Source organism: Melanaphis sacchari, unplaced genomic scaffold (genome assembly GCF_002803265.2).
Source record: "Melanaphis sacchari strain LSU unplaced genomic scaffold, SCAv2.0 Contig7_pilon_pilon, whole genome shotgun sequence".
NCBI classification, from domain to species: domain Eukaryota; kingdom Metazoa; phylum Arthropoda; class Insecta; order Hemiptera; family Aphididae; genus Melanaphis; species Melanaphis sacchari.
In genome coordinates, this window is record NW_020271560.1 from 4,321,902 (window position 1) to 4,342,440 (window position 20,539).

General features: G+C 24.2%; 4 protein-coding genes across 7 annotated transcripts; 2 read left to right on the forward strand and 2 right to left on the reverse strand.

Moving 5' to 3' along the window:
* Nucleotides 1-813: 813 nt before the first annotated feature.
* Nucleotides 814-4,462, reverse strand: LOC112601781 (zinc finger protein 723-like). 2 transcript variants are annotated; one of them, XM_025349559.1, is made up of 9 exons: nt 4,364-4,462; nt 2,986-3,215; nt 2,783-2,923; nt 2,513-2,607; nt 2,248-2,437; nt 1,621-1,793; nt 1,339-1,556; nt 1,041-1,277; nt 814-977 (listed from the first exon to the last, which is right to left on the reverse strand). In XM_025349559.1, exons 1-9 carry the CDS (start codon nt 4,425-4,427, stop codon nt 814-816), a joined length of 1,512 nt encoding a protein of 503 aa, XP_025205344.1. In that variant the 5' UTR covers nt 4,428-4,462. The 2 variants fall into 2 exon arrangements, with proteins under 2 accessions (XP_025205344.1, XP_025205343.1); XM_025349558.1 differs by having other exon boundaries at nt 2,501-2,607; nt 4,364-4,427.
* A 561-nt stretch (nt 4,463-5,023) lies between these two features.
* On the forward strand, nt 5,024-6,957 carry LOC112601855 (peptidyl-prolyl cis-trans isomerase H). 3 transcript variants are annotated; one of them, XM_025349681.1, is made up of 5 exons: nt 5,024-5,044; nt 5,563-5,683; nt 6,281-6,457; nt 6,539-6,634; nt 6,696-6,957. In XM_025349681.1, exons 2-5 carry the CDS (start codon nt 5,600-5,602, stop codon nt 6,891-6,893), a joined length of 555 nt encoding a protein of 184 aa, XP_025205466.1. In that variant the 5' UTR covers nt 5,024-5,044; nt 5,563-5,599; the 3' UTR covers nt 6,894-6,957. The 3 variants fall into 3 exon arrangements, with proteins under 3 accessions (XP_025205466.1, XP_025205465.1, XP_025205464.1); XM_025349680.1 differs by lacking the exon at nt 5,024-5,044 and adding an exon at nt 5,166-5,286; XM_025349679.1 differs by lacking the exon at nt 5,024-5,044 and adding an exon at nt 5,293-5,490.
* A 277-nt stretch (nt 6,958-7,234) lies between these two features.
* Nucleotides 7,235-9,946, reverse strand: LOC112601854 (protein RRP5 homolog). The gene is made up of 7 exons (XM_025349678.1): nt 9,726-9,946; nt 9,369-9,587; nt 8,980-9,108; nt 8,744-8,845; nt 8,519-8,672; nt 7,508-7,673; nt 7,235-7,413 (listed from the first exon to the last, which is right to left on the reverse strand). The coding sequence occupies exons 1-7, from the start codon at nt 9,918-9,920 to the stop codon at nt 7,251-7,253; spliced, it is 1,128 nt and encodes a 375-aa protein (XP_025205463.1). The 5' UTR covers nt 9,921-9,946; the 3' UTR covers nt 7,235-7,250.
* Nucleotides 9,947-13,941: 3,995 nt separating this feature from the next.
* Nucleotides 13,942-20,281, forward strand: LOC112601859 (lysosomal alpha-glucosidase-like). The gene is made up of 18 exons (XM_025349684.1): nt 13,942-14,481; nt 14,667-14,827; nt 14,905-15,079; nt 15,255-15,345; nt 15,977-16,145; nt 16,202-16,268; nt 16,370-16,471; nt 16,531-16,668; nt 16,727-16,846; nt 16,916-17,127; nt 17,221-17,354; nt 18,015-18,166; nt 18,228-18,376; nt 18,455-18,539; nt 18,605-18,786; nt 19,702-19,790; nt 19,849-20,051; nt 20,204-20,281. The coding sequence occupies exons 1-18, from the start codon at nt 13,942-13,944 to the stop codon at nt 20,264-20,266; spliced, it is 2,832 nt and encodes a 943-aa protein (XP_025205469.1). The 3' UTR covers nt 20,267-20,281.
* Nucleotides 20,282-20,539: the final 258 nt, after the last annotated feature.

The window sequence follows — 20,539 nt, forward strand, 5'->3', positions numbered from 1 at the left end:
ATTGCACTTAGAACTTAACTACTATAAATGAGTCAAATTCAACATTTATTAATTAATTTTATGTAACAATCAAGCTTTTATTTTTGACATCCTTATTAATCACAATACAACTAACATATATTATATCATAAGTAAAAATTTGATTTATGGTAGCATAAATTTGTTATATCATAAAATGTTAAATAAGTTAGCTGGATTGTTTTTTTTATTATTTTTTGTTAAGATTAATTTTGTTTTATTGATGTATAAAATAATTACATTAGTATTGTTTGTTAATCTTTGATTTAATGATACTTTTTAGATTTTTTTTATTATTTATATATTTTATACCAACTATAGTTAAATCAATTTTTAATAATTTTAACAAAATATACTTATTCGTTAAATAATGTAATCAATTGACAAACAAAAGTAAATACAACATTTGGAAGTTGATATTTTTCATTAAAAATAAACTATTACTTCTTTTATTTATTTCCTTATATATTTTAAAAATTTTGCTCTTATAAATGGGCTTTATTTTACTTGTGGTAGTGTTTGTATCTTTAAATGTCCACATTTCGAAGATAAAAATACAAATTAAGATATTGTTAATTTTCAGTAGGTATTGATAATAAATTCAGAATTTATACTATACTATTGTATTTTATATTTATGTATGTCAATTTTAATTTTAACATTGAATAATCAATTTATTTATAATTTATCAGTTTATTGTTTTAAATAATTGATACAGGATTATTATGAAAAAAACTAATTTAGGTAAAAAAAAAAAAAAAATTACTATGAATACAAGTTTAATTTTAAAACATATTATGTAAGCATAATTGCATTATCATCTAAATTTAATACAGCACAACCAACACTTTCAGAAATAGTTATACCACCAGTGTCATCAACATATCCTTGTGCTGTATCATCATCATCAGTCATTTCAGCTTTTGTCTCTAGACATTTTACAGGACTAGGTTCGAGACCTAAAAATTATTAGAACATAAGTAAAATATAAAGACAATATCATTGTTTTATAAATGATTTACCATTTTGAACTTGTGTTTCATGACCAGATATGTGATCATTATATCTTTTTAAACTCACTGTTCCAAATGTGCATCGATTACAAGAATAGTATGAATTGTCCATTTTATCTCGATGATTATTTGTTATATGGCTTTTGAGAGCAGTCACTTGAATACACTTGTAATCACAATGGGTACATTTGTATGGTCTTTCTTCAGAGTGGCGTAGTTTATGACGCCTAAGAGAGTTATGATCTCCTATAATTTATACCAAATAGCAAATTTTTTTGTTTCATGAAGAGATATTATAATTTATTACCAGTTTTAAAATTACAATTCTGTGCATCACATTTAAATGGTTTTTCTCCAGTATGTTGCCTCATATGCACTTGCATCATATGTTTAGTTGCTGAGCCATGATTGCATACTTGACACACATAAGGTTTTAACTTTAAATGAACGTTTTTTGTATGAAGTTTTAAACTTTTTGAATTAGCCAATACCATATTACAAATTACGCATGTCTTTTCCATATACCTATAAAAACATTTTTAAATCAGATAATTTAAATGCTTGAAAACCAAAAATCTTACGTAATTACCATCTTTCCTTATTTACAGATTTGGCTTTTGAATGAAATACTCTGTGATTTTGTAGTTTAATTGAATCATCAAATTCTGCACCACAGTCTACACAAGATAATGTCTTATTGTGTTTCATTGAAACATGATTAACTAAGTTATGATAAGTAGTAGTCGTATATTTTTTACAAACCTATTAAAATGAAAATATTAGTTTATATGTATATTAATTATTAAAAATACAATAATAAAATTAAATTAATTTATACTTAGTTTATTATACAAAATAAAGACTAAGACCAAGAGATGTAATAGGATAATACTATTGACTAGATAGAAAAACAAAAAACAAATGGTTATCTATTAGATTAATTTCGATGATTCCCATCAAGCATCACATAGATCAAGAAAGAAGAGTTATTTAGAAAAAATTCTAGAGGTGTTGTACTAATGTGACATAATTTTCAAGTTTGAAAAGATTACTAAGAAATATTCTCAATATTATTTAGATGTATGCCTCAAATATTTTGTTTTAATAGACCTGAATCAAAAATGATGTAAAATAAATCTGAAATAAAGGAATTAAAGAAACCCTAAAGGGAAACATTAGGTATTCATGATATATTTATATTATGTTAAAAACATACTTGACAGTTAAACATATCAATATCAATTTTATGAACCTTCCACAAATGTATACGACAAGCATTCCATCTTGATGTAATAAAATCACAATCTTTTTCACTACATTTATAATCTTTACTATCATTTTGGTGACATAACGAATGAAGTACTTTAGAATTTTCTGAACGAAATTTACGTTTACAATGGACACACCTAAAACAATTATATTATTATGTTTTTCAGATAAGTAAAATATTGTAACAATTTATAAATTACTTTGAAACATACTCCATATCTTCAAAATTGTTTTTACTTAATTGAATACTTTTACAACCCTGTTCTTGTTGTTTATTTTGATTATTCTTAGGAACATTTATTAAATGCTAAAAAATAGTTAAACGTAAACATAATTTAAACTAGTCAAATTACTTCTATATACCTAACTCAAAACTAAAATTAGAAATTATTTAAATAATTTTAAAGATTAAAAATTTATAATGATTATAATAAAAGGTCCAATAAGTATTTAATAAAAAATCTTATTTTATTTTTAATTACCTGTGCCATATGTTCTTTACATTTATCTAGTGTATTATAAGTCATTTTACATAATGTACACAAAAAAACTTCAGTAGTTCTTGTTGTATTTGATGTACTTGATGAATTATTATCAACTTTGGTTTCCAGTTGTTTTTTAGTCTATAAATAATTAATTGGTATAATAAATGCATTAACTTACATATTACTGTTTAGGAGTATACTTCGTGTTTTTCTCTGAGATGGACAATTAAATTTTGTTTTCGAAATGTTAAGTATTCACAATGTAAACATTTGAAACGAATTTTTCCTTTTTTTTTTTGATTTTTTTTCAAGAATGGTGTATTCTTTTCTGGTGTATAGTTAGAATGTAACTTTACATTGGGATCAATATTTATAGTATTTATAGTATTAATATCATTGTTTTGATTTAAATTTTCTGGAACAACTGAGCCTATATATAAAAAAAAAAAAAACACAAAAATGTATGCATAAATTAAAAAAATAACAACTATAAATGTTATTAAATTTATTGTTAAAACAAAAATATTTTTAGATAAACACAGAATAATATTATATTATGGGTGGTATTCACTATTATATGTAATAAACTAATAAGTTATAGTCTGTCATAACCTAGTTATAACTTAAAATTTTAACCTGAATTTATATGCAAAAAAATACTATAAAATACATAAATATTATAGATTAGTAATTTATAATATGTATAGAATTACAAATAAAAATACTTGAAAAATGTTATAAAGTTTTTAATTATGTATGATGAATATATTAAAATGCAAATGTAGGTAATTAACTAAAACTTATAAATTAATAAGCAATATAATATAAGAATATTAAAATAAACTTAATTGATAATTATATTTTAATATATAATAGAAAAATTAACCTTTTGTTAAAAAGAACACAGTAATTATTATCACTTACACAGATAAATAGATGTTGAGTTAACGAGATTACACTAACTAGCTAATAATAATTAATTATAAATTGTATAAAATATTCAAGTAAAATAATTAATTTTCAGACTGATTTTAGCACAAAATTGCTTAATACTCTTTTATTTATTAGAATTCAATATTTAGTTAAAATAAGAGAAAAATTAAAATAATCTTATTGAGCATGTAATTTTTTAGACAATTTTTAATTATCTAAAAATATGTAAGTTTCTACTTAAATATGCAAACATCTGCAATAATATTAACTTTAGAATCTACACATTACCAAGCATTGAAATATACTTATATCAAAATTGTTCTAAGATGTAAAATAATATGTATTTACATAAAAATCTAGGCCCAAATAATAACTATTTACTCTTAAGATATAAAAATATACATATAAGTATATAACTTAAAAGTATAACATGATTCACTATCATTTTTTATGCTTACATAAATCAACTTAAAACACTTAAAAATCAAGTATTCTTATATCAACTATTTTTAGTGCTTTTAAAAAAATAATTTAAATTAAATATTTTAAACTAAGTTATAAGATGGTATTTTTAATTTGTTATATAATTTTATTTTAAACAAATCACAGTACAATTATGCAAATAAATTATGAGATATAACTTACAATTTAATAATATTTGTTTATTGTTCAAAATAATCAATGGTAAAGAGACATTAGACTTATCCATGTCAACAAAATAAAATGAAAGTAAAATTAATAAATTTTTAAAACCAAGACAAATCAATAACAATTTACACTTTTAAAATAAAATTTATAATAACTAAACATTTTTAATTAAAAATCAATATTAATGTTTAAAAATTTAAATCATTATTATTTGTGACATGAATTAACATAATATTATGTCATAATGCTTGATGGATACCGGGCAGGTACAAGCCATAAGGTGAATATTATATTTATCTTTCATTATGTGGTCAAATGACTCAAATGTAAAAAATATCTGTTATGGGTTATATACTAATATACAGACGAAACAATCGAAACCACAATCATGATAAAGATTTAAGTTTGAACTGTTAAAAGCTTAACACTTTTAAAAATTTTAAATTAATGTTTTGATCCAAGTATCCTACCAGACACCAAGATAAAGAGATTAGTTGACTTTAAGCTATGCTGGTAACCTTAAGCCATAAGACATAAAACTATATAAGTCTAATGTCTATACTGATACGAAGATTGATAACAATTCCTTAAAAGCACGAACAGTTGTAATAGTTGTATACAGGACCATAGGAAATAGATACCAATAACCATAGTAAATATCACAGTTATATGTATACTGTAAGTCATAAGATTAAAGATATATATATTATTATATTATATTATATCTGAGCTAAAACTTCTTTTATGTGGCTAAAATTTAATCATTATTTTTAATTTTTAATCCATGATGATATTGACATGATAAACCTGTTTATTTTGAATTTTCTTCTATTCTAGTGATATCAATTATTGTTTTTAATACTGACTGTAGTATCCACTTCCCCATTCTTTATCAAATTTAAATTTCAAACATCGTTCAGGTTTGTATCGTTTTATAAACCTGGAATTTTAGTAACATTACGTTTTGAATTAGTCTCCTAAGTCCTAATTTCTGATTTATCTTTGAAACATAGGATTATGATTGTATTACTCGACCGACAACTTTAAATAATTAAAATTTGAAGACCATAAATATATCATCAGTTCTTATTTCATAGTTTAATTCCCAAACTTGTGTTTACATTGTAAATATTTATTGATTTATTTCATCGTTTTATAATAATTTACTTATTTGTTTAACGAAATATTTTTAACAGTATAAATAGTCAAATCTGCATTTAAATAAGCTAAACTATGCCGACCTGGAATCAAATTCAAAGTCAATTAAGAAACCCCCAGAATCCTGTTGTATTCTTTGACATATCTGTTGGAAGAACAGTAAGTATCTTTTTTATTATTTTTTATGAAGGGAGCATGTAGTTAAAATAATATGACATTGAGTTGTGTAGGTACTTTTAATTTAAATATAACTAACTTTTCAAGAATAAAAAAAATTTAATTGTACTATTATTTAGTATTGTGGTTATAAGTTTTATATATATTTATTTTTTTATTATCTATCTTATATTTCTCAAATGTTAGTTGTATTTTATATTTCATGGTATTTTGCATTGTTGGAAAATTGTGACAACACTATGCAATTTATTTTTTAAAACTTAATATTCTGTTTTTAAATCCATGACAATAAACTTTGTTGAAAGCATAAAAATGATTAAAAATGGTTAAAAATATAGAGTAATAGAAGTAATAATAAAATAAAAGTACATTATTACGATGCCATTTATAACAATATTTCAGGTAAAACGATTCCAAGCAATGCATTTAGTTGGTTTTATGTTTTATGTGTAATTACTTTTTATAATCTAGATATAACAATCAGATTCTCTAAGTTCCTTGAATATAGTTATAAGCGAATTTGACTGTATATAGAAACCTACTATGTTAAAATTTTTAACTAATAGATGTTTTTCACAGGAAATTGGTAGATTAATAATGGAATTATATGCTGACATTGTGCCTAAGACTAGTGAAAATTTTCGTCAATTTTGTACTGGTGAACACAAAAAAGATGGGATACCATTTGGGTATAAAGGATGCTGTTTCCATAGGATAATCAAAGATTTTATGATACAAGGTGGAGATTTTGTAAATGTAAGTTTAGATTATTAAGTGATAAATTCTTTAATTTTATAAATCATTACAATAATTCCTAATTATTTTCCTATTATTTAGGGCGATGGAACTGGGGTTATGAGTATATATGGTGCAGATACATTTCCGGATGAAAATTTTAAACTTAACCATGATGCACCTGGACTTTTATCTATGGTAATGTTTTTTATAATTGTAAATAACATTTATAAATATTTTTTTATTTTCTTCACAATAGGCCAACAGTGGTGTAGATACCAATGGATGTCAGTTTTTTATCACATGTGCCAACTGTAATTTTTTGGATGGAAAACATGTGGTATTTGGTCGTGTCATTGATGGGTTGTTGGTAATGAGAAAAATTGAAAATGTTCCTACTGGTCCAAATAACAAACCAAAAATACCCATTGTTATATCACAATGTGGACAATTATAAAATCTTATTTATACATCTTTTCATATATTTTGTCGCTCATTTGTGTGTATATTAAAAAAATAAATATATTTCAAATTCAACTATGAGTAATATAATATTTATATTCGTTGCTTTTAAGTTTTACATATTCCCAGTATTAAAGAAACTATTATACTGACATGTAAAATTTTTTTTTTAATGTTTGAATATTATACTATAATAAAGATGAGAAATCTACATACATAATAGTACATCATAAATAGAGGTAGTAACCAAAGTTTTGCAAGAATTAAAAGCCTGAAAATGTATAGTAAGAAAAATATAATATTTATTTAAGAAATAATATTACAAAAATTAATTCTAAAATATTTATTTTTTTTATTTTTTTAAAATTAAATTAACATAGTTATTCATGCATTCCTTAACTTTATCTACAGATTCAGAAGTCCCATATTTTCCTTCCAACATCATCCACTTATTAAACAAACTCTTCATCTTTTTAGGAGCTAATTTCTGTATTGTTGCCCTTTCTAATGCATGTCTAAAATCATAAAAAATAATTTTATGTTATTATCAAATAAACTATTCTAAACATGTGTGGAATAATATCTTGGTTAAAATTAAGTTATTCTTACCTTGCTAAATCTATTCTATTAGATTTTATTAACATATCTACATATATACTCCATACATCAATACGAGAAGGATAGGATGTTAAAACATGTTCAAACAGCGTCTGTGCTTCTTCTGGTGATCCATCACTATTTTCAACCAACGCAAATCGACTAATCATAGTGACATCTATAAAGTAAAAAAAAAATATATATAACAAAATCATATTAATTGGATATTGTACTCGTATATGTGAAGTCTAAAACTAACAAACATACCAAAATGCCAGTTTCAAATTTGTGTGTTTAGTTTAAATATTAGTAAAATGGACTGTTATCAAACTTAAAAGTAAAAACATTATCAGTAGTTTTTGTGTTTTCTCGTTACATTTTTAAATGAGTTAAAATCATTTTTGAAAATTAATATTTTACATCCTTATAACTTACAAATTAAAAAACATATTAAATACAGAAAATGTTCTCACCTTTAATTTTGATAAAAGATTATTTTACTTAAATATTTAAAAATACTTAAAATTGAAACTGCTGAATGTTTATTTTGGTTTGGTATACATTAGTTTGAGAGAGACAATACATGTGATATGTGAATAACATGATTTCCTTTTAATAAATTAGTATAATGTATAAATTAAAATAAATTGTGATAATGATAAATATAAACATGAAACTGTTTTAAAATATTAAAAAAAAACATTACCTTAATTCTGTCTATATAGTTGATATACTTGGTATTATATCAGAAGTAGTAAACATTTTAGTGATCATGCACCAAAATTTTGTGATCAAATTTATATAATAATTTCATGTACACGTAATAAAATGTATGTAGATCAGCAATCATTTTTGGGAATTTAAAACACTTCAAATAAAGTATTTAAGGAATTTTATTATAATTTAATTTTTAATTAACAATTGAACTTCCTTGCTCACCAAATCAAATTTTGTAAGTTTTGTTTATATTTATTTATTATTAGATTTTGTAATAAAGGAATTTAAATATACAAATTAACATACGTGATTTAGTTGGAAGATTTGATAATGCTTTTTGTAAAATAAATCTTGCTTTGCCAGATTTTTTGAGTTTGAAGTACACAGTAGCACAATGTAAATAAGCATCAAGAGAATCACGAAACTTTCTATTAATCTTTGTAATTAATTCTTCTAATTCCTAAATGAAACAGTAGTATTTAAAACAAAGTTTATTAAAAAGAACTATCATATATTATATTCAAACTTTACTTTTAATTTATTAGATTCTGCAAAAATATCCAATATTTTTATATAAATCTGATATTCATCATTAGAACGTAATGCTTCATCCATTGTTTGTTTAAATGATTCCTAAAATATAATTGTCATATTATTTCTTTACTTAAGTTTTAACCATCAATATGATATTAAAATGTTAAATATTTAATAATTGATTCAACTAAGAAGGAATAAATTTTAAAAAGCCAAATTATTAATCTCTTTACCTTAGTGCCATATAAATTTTCCAAATTCAAAAGTGCAGTCCAAATATTTAATTTTTCTTGTTCTTCTCTAGTATCAATTGTAGACAATGCTCTTTTAGCTATTGCCCTTGCTTTTTCCACTTCAGTAGCCTATAAATTACAATAATAATATGTTTATTGTTTAATACATAATTGCACAATTTTTATGTAATTATATTAATTTTACAAACTATAAAATCATGTTATAGGCTAAATTCAATAAACCAGTTTTTATTATGATCAACTTAAAACAATATTTTATGTTTAAATATTTTGCATGATTAAAAGCAAATAGTTTTAATCCATATAATCCATAAATTAATTATACTTTGTTATTTTTAAACTAAATAAAGTATTCTATAAATTATTACTTGTAAATGGCAAGCCATGTACTTAATCCAAATAAATGAACTGTTGGGATTAGATAACACTAATCGGTCAAAGTGATCAGCATTTTGAGGGTTTGTTTCAATTTGAGTTAATTCTTCTTCAACTTTTCGTAATCTTAGTTCTTCTTGTTTTTGTTCTTCACGTCGTTGAGATATATTTAATTTACGTACTTTTTTCTTTTTTGGTTCATTGTCTTCACCCTAAAATGTAATATATAGGTTGTAAGAATGTAAAGTGATTGTATTTACATAGACTTTTAATCCTTACGAAAATTAAGATTGTTAATGATTATTTTATTAATAATTCATAAAATTTAACTATAAATTAATGTATCTTACCTTGTCAGAATCCTCAGATTCACTATTGTTTTTATTGAAATAATCAGGAGTGACATCCCATTCGAAACCAATTCCTTCGTTGGATAAAATTGGTTTTTTTTTGTGTATAGTCTTTTTGCTCATTTTTACTTTGAAATTTAAGTTGTTATTTTGTAAATGTTTGAAAAACGTGTTCGTAGCTTGACATTCAATCATTCATAAGTGATAACAGTTTTTCTATTTATTTACCATAGACCTGATAATAGATATTATCAGGTCTATGTTATTTACAAATCACAGTGAGTAGATACATAGATTAAATATAGTATATTTAATCTATAGTAGATAGAATTAGTTGGATGTTTTTTTGTTAAGATAGATTATGATAATGATGTTTTGTTATATGGCTTTTTGTCGTTTTCCGTGGATTTATGTCGTTTGGTTATATTTTTTCATGTTACTTTTGTCTCAATTAGGTACATTTTCAGTAGAAATCGGCTATGCCCAGCATACAGTTTTTTTGTTGTATTTTTTATCAAAACGAAGTTTTATTTTTGAAATTTTGAAATCTGTATTTACTCATTATACAATAAGTTAATTAGATATTATATTTAAATGACGGGAAGGATAAGTTGTCCACTGACGACAGTCCGTGGAAATGTTTTTCAGGAGAGTAGGTCCCTAATACCAGAACCAAGGCAGTAAAAAGGGTGAAGAGATTAAGGTATTTACCTGTCCATTTATTAAGCATATACTATTTTAGACATTAGATTACTTGCCCACAAAGAAAAAGAAAAAAATGACATAAATGTTTACTTTTTTGGTACACCAACGTCGCACAGTGGTCCCCCAAATTAAATTAATATTTAAATTAAATTTTTATTAAATTTATAACCAAAGCGGTCTTTACAATAAAAATTGAATTTATTTTGTTTTTTTATAATTTCTACTTCCTTAAAAGTTTAGCTATGTAGTTGAAATTCATAAATATTTTTTTAACTCGAGTTATACTTAATACTTCATTTAAATAGTTAATTTTTCTATAACATATAATTTATTTTTTTGAAATTTGGGCATAAACTGTTTTTTATTTTTTTACATTACAAAAAAAAAAGAATAAATTAATAGGTATTATCCATGTTCTATACATAGAAATAATAATACAATAATATCTAATATAATATATTAATTATTAATGCATTTTTAATGAAAATGTACAATACAATAATTGTTTTGTTTAGAATCCAATATTTTGTAGTGATATTTAATTTTGGTAAAATGTTTTTTTTTTTTTTATGTGTAAACATCTATACTATCGGTTTGTAGTACGACCTTCTTCACTGCAGTGGATATTTTAACTAATATACTGGGCGACAAAAATGTCGCCTAGAGAAAACTTTTTGTCGCCTAATAGACCATATATTTAATTACTGGGCGACAACGATTATTTGTAAAAATAACAATGTTTAAAACTATTATACAATTATTTCTTATGTTTAATTTTGTTATTTATTTATATTTATGTTATATCGTTAGATCATTTGAATTTGGGAGTACAAATAATTATTGAAATTTTCTACAATGGAAACCTCGTGTAACCGATCTCCTTAAGTACTCGTAAAATAACACAGTATGCAAGAAACAATTTATTCTATGCGACAATGTGACATGTTTCATCTGGTCATCAGTCGTTCCAATAAATATCTACAAATTATTTCAGATTTTATTTTAGCCTTGGTTCCTACAAGCTAATTTTTATATTTACTTAAATATATTGTTTTTTATACTTTTATAACAAAATGTATATAGGTACTATATGTTATTGATTCCTTTTTTTAACTAAAAAAAGTAAGTTGTACACATAAATTATTTGTACTTGTTTGTGTATTGTGAGTTTTGATGGTATTGTTAGATATAAGTAAGGTTTTGTATATTTAATTCTGAAAAGTATTTTTTAGTCGCATAATATATTGATTTTGATTATGACGTAGTGCATTTTTTTTTTTTATGTCGCCCAGTGATAATTGCTAAAAATATACTGCCTTCTTGGGGAATTGAGCGTCAGGCGTAAGTCATGTAGAATGTAGATGTGACTGCTTGAGTGTGTGTATGTGAAGCTAATGCGCACGGTATTCGTGCAGGCTACACAACATACATAATATAATATATTATTATATAATATCTAATATATAAAAATCTCGTGTCACAATATATAAATTATATAAAATAATAAAAAAAATATATATATAAAAAAAAATAAAAAAGTTAAATATAAATTTTAAAGATAATGCTATCTTTGTATGATTATTGTTAGCTTATGTATAATAAGGTTCCCACTTACTAATTCCCACTCAAACCATGACATTATATTCCCCAATCAAAGTCGTACTGCTACTGCAGCTAAGATGTTTACACATCATTCGTGAGTACAAAGGCACTCACATAGGTTTTTTTTTTGTTTCATAGCTATATCACAACATTAATTTTTAAAGTTTCAACAAAACACTACCTATTAAGCGCTTTTTCGATAAATCATCTTTGCCTTTCTTTTAAGTCGACTTAAAGAAGTCACCAACAAGTTGGACTTCTTTCTACGAAATTAAATTGCATCTGTACATCAAAATAGCTATTGATAAACCTTTTTCATCCAAAAGGCCTCTTAATACTTTTTCTGTTTGTTTTTTGGGCACACTTAGGGTTACTGTATTCACGATTCACAATGTATAATTTTATACCTACCTAACCTAAACTTTTTTTTATTGGGAAGAATGCAGATCTGATGTATGTATGCAATATGTCACTAGATTACTTTGCAAGATACCATGCACTATGCCCTGCCGCTCTGGTAGTTGTCTAGGAGCCAGTCAATTAAAAAGGCTACTCAGTTTATAAAAAACTTATGTTTTCCAATAATCTAACTCGACGAGAACGTGTCATTTCTGCTCCCAAATCAAATATCACTTTCCTACAAATAAATTTTAAATTCCAATTCCTATAAACTATCATACCTATTACCTATTGTATAATAGGTATTGCATTTTAAAACCACTTATACTTCCTCAAAATAAAACCTTCAACATTTTTTTTCAAACATCGAGATATTATTTTTTTTTTTTGTTTTCAAGTTTACAGATACCTATCATAAGGTCCTTCGTATTTCTTCAAGCTACTTAATTAGGTATGTAATGTCAATTTTAACTATATACCGTTCAACCGTTGTATGTCCTCATAATATTGCTATTGTTTCGTTTTATTATGCAAGCTAACTACATTAGAATTATATTTTTATATTCTTATCTAAATTATCTTGGTTTTTATAAAAAGAACCTATACTTTATAAATACCTATCTAAAATGTTAAAATGTTAAGTTTAAATATTTTAATTGTTGTGCTATAATGGTAAAAAACCAAGATACATTAGTTTAAACCCTAAATACTAAATAGATATTTGTAGAACTAAAGTTAAATTAAAAATACCCTTGTTTTCATAAAAAATCGATAACTTTAAACTTATTCCAAAACATATTTCTTACAGTAAACACTTTTTCCTTAAAACGTTTAAAAACTTAAAACATTAGTTCAGATGGTCTTAATGCGTTTTTGGAACAAAAGACCATTAGAACAAATGTTCTATATTGCTATAGATATTGTTCCATTCTATGTCGTTACATTATCATTTATCATTCACAATCACAATTCACAGTTTTTTTAAATTTTAAAAATTGAATTTATTTAACCTCATACCTGTATTTCAACTTACTATTTTCGTTTTAGTCATTCATCCAAAATGCTCAAAATTATCGTTGGTCATAATTTTGGAATAGTCTGATAGATTGTCATTTGACAAACAGTCTTAATTATTGTTGGCTAAGAGATATTTAGAGATTATATATTTTTTTCTTATTTTATATAAATATATGTTCTGAATTTGTGATTAAAGTTTTGAACTTTGAATCAGTATTGAAAGCAATTAGATTTGCGTTACAAACAAATTAACTGTTCATTTATAGATACATTAAATGCAATAACAAATAAGGTTAGTACATTATATTTTTATCTATTTATAGTACTAATAAATTAAAGTGTTTATTCATATACTTATGATCATTCCTATCAGTTGTACTTGAACTGTTAATATGCTTAGTGATTAAATGCAAACTTATTGAATTACATCATAATACATATTTTTTTCTGTTTAGTGCAATTCAAATAAACATCAAAAATTGTTTTATTTACAATGAAACAAAAAACTAAATCTCAAAATTCATATATACCTATTATGGATAAAAATTCAATTGATGAAGATCTAAAATGTAATAAAAACAAATTTATTTCACTACTTGCCATTCTGTTGTCGATATCAGTTGTACTATATTTATATATAAGTGACAATAAAAATATACTAGAAAATAGTAGTATTTCAAGCAAATATCTTGAACAGAAGACTGATATTGGTATTAATCATAATCATGTAGATGATGGTCACTGTTCAGTAATTTCCGATGAGTATAAATTTGATTGTTTTCCAAGAGGAAAAGCTGACAAGCAAAGTTGTGAAAAAAGAAATTGCTGTTGGTCACCTAGTACTGAAAATTCTCAAATACCGTGGTGTTATTATTCTTCAAATTATAGTAATTACAAAGTTATTAATGTAACTACATCCAGAGATGAAATAATAGCGTTTTTTAACATAACCAAAAATACCATTTATAAAAATGATATCAAAGTATTGTGTATGGAAATTTCATTACAAACAGCTCAGCGATTACGTGTTAAGGTAATAAAAATTTTAATTTAACAAATTTTAGTTCAGAATTAACAGCTTTATATACAATTGTATAAACAATAATGTGTTTATTTATTTTATAATTTTTATTATTGTTAAAGTTTTTTACTTATAGGCAATTCAATTTTTTGTAAACTTAATTCCAAATTCTATTATTTATTTATTTCATTATCTAGATCTATGATCCAGAAAATAAACGTTATGAGCCACCATACCCTGAAGTACCAGTACTTAAATTAAATAATAGAAATGAACCTTTAGTATCTGACTATATTGTAAAACTATCCAATAATAAAGTTGGATTTGCAATTCTAAGGAAAAGTGATAATTTAACCATGTATGCATTTTATTATTTGAATTTATTGTTTAATAATTGTTTTGATTTTACTTATTTATATTTTTTTTTAATCCTAGATTTGACAGTCGAAATATTGGAGGTTTTATTTATTCTGATCAATTTATTCAACTTTCAGCATTATTACCAACTAAATATATATATGGTTTAGGTGAACATAGATCAAGTCTTATGCTTGATATGAATTGGAAAACATATACTTTTTTCAATCACGATAATCCTCCAACAAATAATGTAAGTTATAATCCAGGTTGCATGAATAACCACTAAAAATTGAAAAAATAGTGAGCTTAATGATCCTTTAAATATAATTTAGTGGCCTGTGATTGGTCCATTAAATTAATACATTTTTAACACAAACTAGCATTATTCAATTCATTATATCTAGTTATTTTATGTTTTTATTTAGATGAATGGATATGGTTCACATCCATTTTATTTATTGATTGAAGAATCAGGAAAAAGTCATGGAGTTTTTTTATTCAACAGCAATGCTATGGGTATGAATTAGTTTATGTATACAATAATAGGTTAACTATAAATAATATCATTATAACCATAAATTTAGTCAGGAAATTATTTAAATTATCTTATAAAATTATATTTACATTTTATAAATTTTAATAGTTATTTATAAACCTCTAATTTAATTTATTATTATTTTTTCATAAAATTATCTTGTATTTTCCAATCTACAAAATCTACTTGCTATCTAGTTTCATTTATGTATAAAATGATTCTTTTGATTAAATACTTATTATGCCAAAATGTCAATTTTTCAAAGATTTACATTAAACAATAAAAAAAATATATCAAAATTTAAAACACAAATAATTCAAATATTTGTGTTGCATTTATATATATTTATCTATATGTTTATTGTAACACTATTAACTTTTGATTTTTAATTTCATAATCTTAACTGGAATATTTGTCTAAAAATTGAAATTTATGAATATCGAATTAATAATTTTATTTATGAGAATTAATGCAGTATCATTTTATACATAACTTATTGACTTCTTAACTTAAAATATTATATTTAGTGCATAAACATAAGTATTATTTTTCTAGGACAATTTTTCAGAGGTTTGTTATTAATTACAAATAACTTTGATGTTTTTGTTTTAGATATTATATTGCAACCAACACCAGCAATCACTTATAGAACAATTGGTGGTATATTAGATTTTTATTATTTTATGGGACCAACTCCTTCTGATGTAATATCTCAATATACAGATACAATTGGTAGACCATTTTTACCATCCTATTGGACACTAGGATTTCATTTATGCCGGTAAGTGTTTTTCTTTAACATATCAAATTTTAGTTGATTAATTAAACTATTTTTAGATTTGGACAAACATTAAATGAACTTATTAATGTTCATAATAGAACAGTTAGTGCAGGAATTCCTTGGGTAAATTACTAATTTACATATTTTAAAAGACTATTAAATTACTAATGGTGGTATATTTCTACTTTACCAAGCATTCTAAATTTTAGAATTTTTATTTTTAGGATACACATTGGAATGACATTGATTATATGAAAAATAAAAATGATTTCACTTTAAGCAATAATTTTACTGATCTTCCTAAATATGTGAATTATTTGCATGAGGTAGTATTACTTCTATTTGTTAAATGTGGCAGTTGTATTCATTAATTTTATCTTTAAAGGTTGGAATGCATCATGTAATTATATTAGATCCTGGAGTGTCTTCTCGTGAACCAAAAGGATCATATCCACCTTATGATGATGGCTTAAAAAATGGAATTTTTATAAAAAATTCTTCTGGTCTTCCACTTGAAGGCCAAGTATGTTTTTCCTCATTAAATATTCTCTATGTTTATAATTTAATGCAATACATTTTAGGTATGGAACCTTGATGGAGGTACCGTATTCCCCGATTTCACTAATCCAAAGTCGATCGATTATTGGATAAATCAAGTATCTAACTATCATAATATTCTTCCGTTTGATGGTTTATGGATTGTTAGTATCATTTTTGTATTTTAAACTATTATTATTCAATCTTTAATTTTTAATTGTCATACATTTTAGGACATGAATGAACCATCAAATTTTGTCAATGGAGATTGGGAAGGTTGCATATTTACCAATTCTAGTAATTGGGAAAATCCACAGTATACACCAAGTGTTGCTGGAGGAAAATTAAATTACAAAACTATTTGCATGTCTGCAAATCAGCATGCTGGACTTCATTTTGATGTTCATAATCTTTATGGATTATCTGAAGCTATAACAACACAATTGTAAGATTCATATTTAGTTTCATTACCTACATTAAAATGTAGAAACTTTTTATGTTATAATGAATTGAAAAAATAATATTTTACAAACTTTAGTGCATTATCAGTTATTAAAAATTCAAGGCCATTAGTTATTTCAAGATCAAGTTTTGCTGGTTTAGGACATTTTGCTGGTCATTGGACTGGAGATATACTTTCTACTTGGGATGATATGAAACAATCTATTACTGGTAATAATTTAAAACTTGTGATTTTGGTTTTTATTCTATATGAATTCAAGAATTCTACCGTCAACTAGCTTATGAAGACTGGTCTACTGCATCAACAATATTTATCAAACTATGTGTAACTTAAAAGTCCTTGTTAGTTGTTGTCACTAATTAAATTTAATATTTATACGTTTAGACCTCTTTTTTTTTTAATAAAGTGATAAGTATTAATATAAAAAACAAAATAAGGAATCAACAAAGTTTGATTTTACCAGATAGTCATAATAAGATAATCAGATTCAAAATTTACATTTTTTTTAGGTATATAAAAAAAATCAATATGTACTAAAGTGCCATGTCAATGACGTTTCCAAAAAAAATTTATATTTTTGGCACTATTTAAGATTTAACTATACTATTAATTTAGCGCTTTTATATTATTACGACCAAGGGTAATTCTTATGCAAAAAGATTCACTTGTAGTTAAGGTTTTATGAAATTGATCAAATAATACAGAAATAATATAAGTAAATCGTTTTAATGTTATTGATTAAGTGCATACTAAATTAATAATATTGATAAAGTGCACATTACACCATAGTTTAATTGGGAGAAGTGTATACTGCATGATATTTATGGTTTTTATTTATTTTTGTACGATTAAAATATTTTTTATTTTAGATATTGTGCTTTTCAACATGTTTGGTGTTCCACTTGTGGGAGCTGATATATGTGGTTTTAATCTTAATACTACAGTTGAACTTTGTTCACGTTGGAGTCAATTAGGTGCATTTTATCCATTCTCAAGAAATCATAATTCTGATGAAAGTTTTGTATGTATTTTTAATAGTCATACCTTTATTGATAAAATAATTTAATAAATTATACTTAAAGGATCAAGATCCTGTGGCATTAGGACCATTGGTTATAGAATCAGCTAAAAAAGCACTGTTAATCCGATATTCATTGCTTCCATATTTGTATTCTTTATTTTGGAGAGCACATATTTATGGTGAAACAGTTGCACGACCACTATTTTTTGAGTAAGTATATTTAATTTTATTTATTATTAAATTTGATATTATTGGCGGATAAATGATACAAAGAATGAAATTATTTAGATATCCATATGATAACAATACTTACAACATCGATACACAATTTTTGTGGGGTTCTGCTCTACTAATTTCACCAGTTTTAAAAGAGGTTTGGTTATTATAATTTTATTTACAGTAAAGTATTTTTTATATAAATTATCTACGTATTTTTAGAACCAAGTGGAAGTAGATATCTATTTACCCAATGATATATGGTATGATTATTATTCTAAAAAATGTATACTAAGTAATGGGTCCATTTTCACTGTTGAAGCTCCTAAAGATACTATTCCACTTAAGATACGTGGTGGCTATATTTTACCAGTTCAAGATCCATCTACTACTACTACATCTAGGTAAACTTTCCTCTATATATTTTAGGTACTTATTGGTTATCGCGACTACCTAGCAAAACGTATTAAATGGTGGTTATTATTAACATTGGTGTGGGGATTTTTTTTAGATAAGTAACATGAGTAATTTGATGTTTTACTTGCCATTTACCAATGCAAATGGTGTTAGACCATTGTTGTTCCATATTATTAAAATTTAGTTGAATAAACCCTCGCCCAAATAGTCCCTATACTTGTTTTATTTGAACTAATAAGGTTAGATTTACTTATTAGGTTAACTGGTTGCCCGAAGGGCAGATATGATCTCTCCCCGCGACTCAGAAGGTGTCACTTTTCTGCCTCATCCTCAAGTTGGCTATTTTGGTTCCAGGAGGTTTGGGGGCTCGGCCCCTATCCAATGAGAGGTCCGAGGACCTCTAGTCTGGCAACCGGAACCAATAGGCAAAGGAAGTCACTATATTAAATACTTATATTACTCATATTTTATAGTGAAATAAAACATCAATATTTGTAATAGACAAAGTAGATCAAAATGAATTTGTGTAAAAAACACAAAGTTGTTAACTTCCTAAGGCCATAACTTCAAAACTAAATCTGACAGACAAATTATGATATTTATATGATTGTTCTTAAATAGTTGACATTAGTAAGTTCCAAAAAAATAATTGAAAAATTTTGTATGGGGTGGTAGAGTGCATTTGTTTCATAAATTATACAATAACCACTATTCAATACATCTTGCTAGGTAATCGCAATAGGTAACTAATAAGTACCATTTTTTTTCCTATATATTTAAAATGTTAGGTTATTATATTGGAAGTAAAAATTATAATATGTTACTAAAACTTAAATTTTATTATTATTTTAATTTTAAGCTTGTATCAATATAAAATAAATATTGTTTAATTTAAATTATAGCCGTAAGAATTCATTTGGACTTTTAATTGCACCAAATCAGTTTAAAGAAGCATTTGGCTTCTTATTTTGGGATGACGGTGACTCTTTAAGTAAATAATAATACAATTATTTTTCTTGCTGTATTTTATAATAAATTTTTATTTTAAGGTGTATGGGAAAATGGGTTATATAATGAAATTCGTTTCAAGCTAAACAACACAATATTATTAAATGAAGTTGTTACATATAATTATTCAGACGAAAAAACTATTTTACAAAATATTACTATTTTTGGCATTCTAAATGAACCAAAAAATATTCAAGTGAATGGAGCTACGTACAATAATTTTTATTATAATACAACTGAAGAAGTGAGTATTAAATATAACATTTTTGTTTTCTCTAACTATTTATTATTATTATCATCAGCTTTTATTAAAGCTTATTAAAAATTAGTTTTGATAAAGATTTGTAAATTGTTTATAACTACATAACAGATATATATATATTTATTTATTTTTAGGTCCTTTACTTATCATCATTAAACTTGGACTTAAATATAGTTTTCAACATAACATGGACTTAAATATTTATGCAAATATATTTCTTAAAATTGTTTAGAATTTTTTTTTTTTAATTAAATGTATTTTTGGTTCTAAATCAAATTAGAATATGATTATGAAATATCTTATATATTTTTTATTAATAAATTTATACCAATAAATTTTGATTTAATATTCATGTTTGTATTTTTAATTTGAATGAGATATAAATGATTCCTTTGTACATTGTCTTCATCTAATTATGTACCATCTATATGTTTCTATTAATTCATAGTAATATTATTGTTGATTGTTGT

What these genes read in the sequence shown, in the direction of transcription:
- LOC112601781 (XM_025349558.1), bottom strand. Translation starts at nt 4,427, where the DNA reads ATGGATAAGTCTAATGTCTCTTTACCATTGATTATTTTGAACAATAAA. An exon ending in TAAACAAATATTATTAAATT is followed by an intron (nt 3,216 to 4,363) that starts GTAAGTTATATC and finishes TTTTATATATAG; the next exon opens with GCTCAGTTGTTCCAGAAAAT. An exon ending in TCTGTAAATAAGGAAAGATG is followed by an intron (nt 1,557 to 1,620) that starts GTAATTACGTAA and finishes ATGTTTTTATAG; the next exon opens with GTATATGGAAAAGACATGCG.
- LOC112601855 (XM_025349681.1), top strand. Translation starts at nt 5,600, where the DNA reads ATGCCGACCTGGAATCAAATTCAAAGTCAATTAAGAAACCCCCAGAAT. An exon ending in ACATATCTGTTGGAAGAACA is followed by an intron (nt 5,684 to 6,280) that starts GTAAGTATCTTT and finishes TGTTTTTCACAG; the next exon opens with GAAATTGGTAGATTAATAAT. An exon ending in CACCTGGACTTTTATCTATG is followed by an intron (nt 6,635 to 6,695) that starts GTAATGTTTTTT and finishes TCTTCACAATAG; the next exon opens with GCCAACAGTGGTGTAGATAC.
- LOC112601854 (XM_025349678.1), bottom strand. Translation starts at nt 9,920, where the DNA reads ATGATTGAATGTCAAGCTACGAACACGTTTTTCAAACATTTACAAAAT. An exon ending in ACATGGCTTGCCATTTACAA is followed by an intron (nt 9,109 to 9,368) that starts GTAATAATTTAT and finishes TGTAATTTATAG; the next exon opens with GCTACTGAAGTGGAAAAAGC. An exon ending in AAAATTTATATGGCACTAAG is followed by an intron (nt 8,846 to 8,979) that starts GTAAAGAGATTA and finishes ATTATATTTTAG; the next exon opens with GAATCATTTAAACAAACAAT.
- LOC112601859 (XM_025349684.1), top strand. Translation starts at nt 13,942, where the DNA reads ATGAAACAAAAAACTAAATCTCAAAATTCATATATACCTATTATGGAT. An exon ending in AAAAGTGATAATTTAACCAT is followed by an intron (nt 14,828 to 14,904) that starts GTATGCATTTTA and finishes TTTTAATCCTAG; the next exon opens with ATTTGACAGTCGAAATATTG. An exon ending in GCACGACCACTATTTTTTGA is followed by an intron (nt 18,377 to 18,454) that starts GTAAGTATATTT and finishes GAAATTATTTAG; the next exon opens with ATATCCATATGATAACAATA.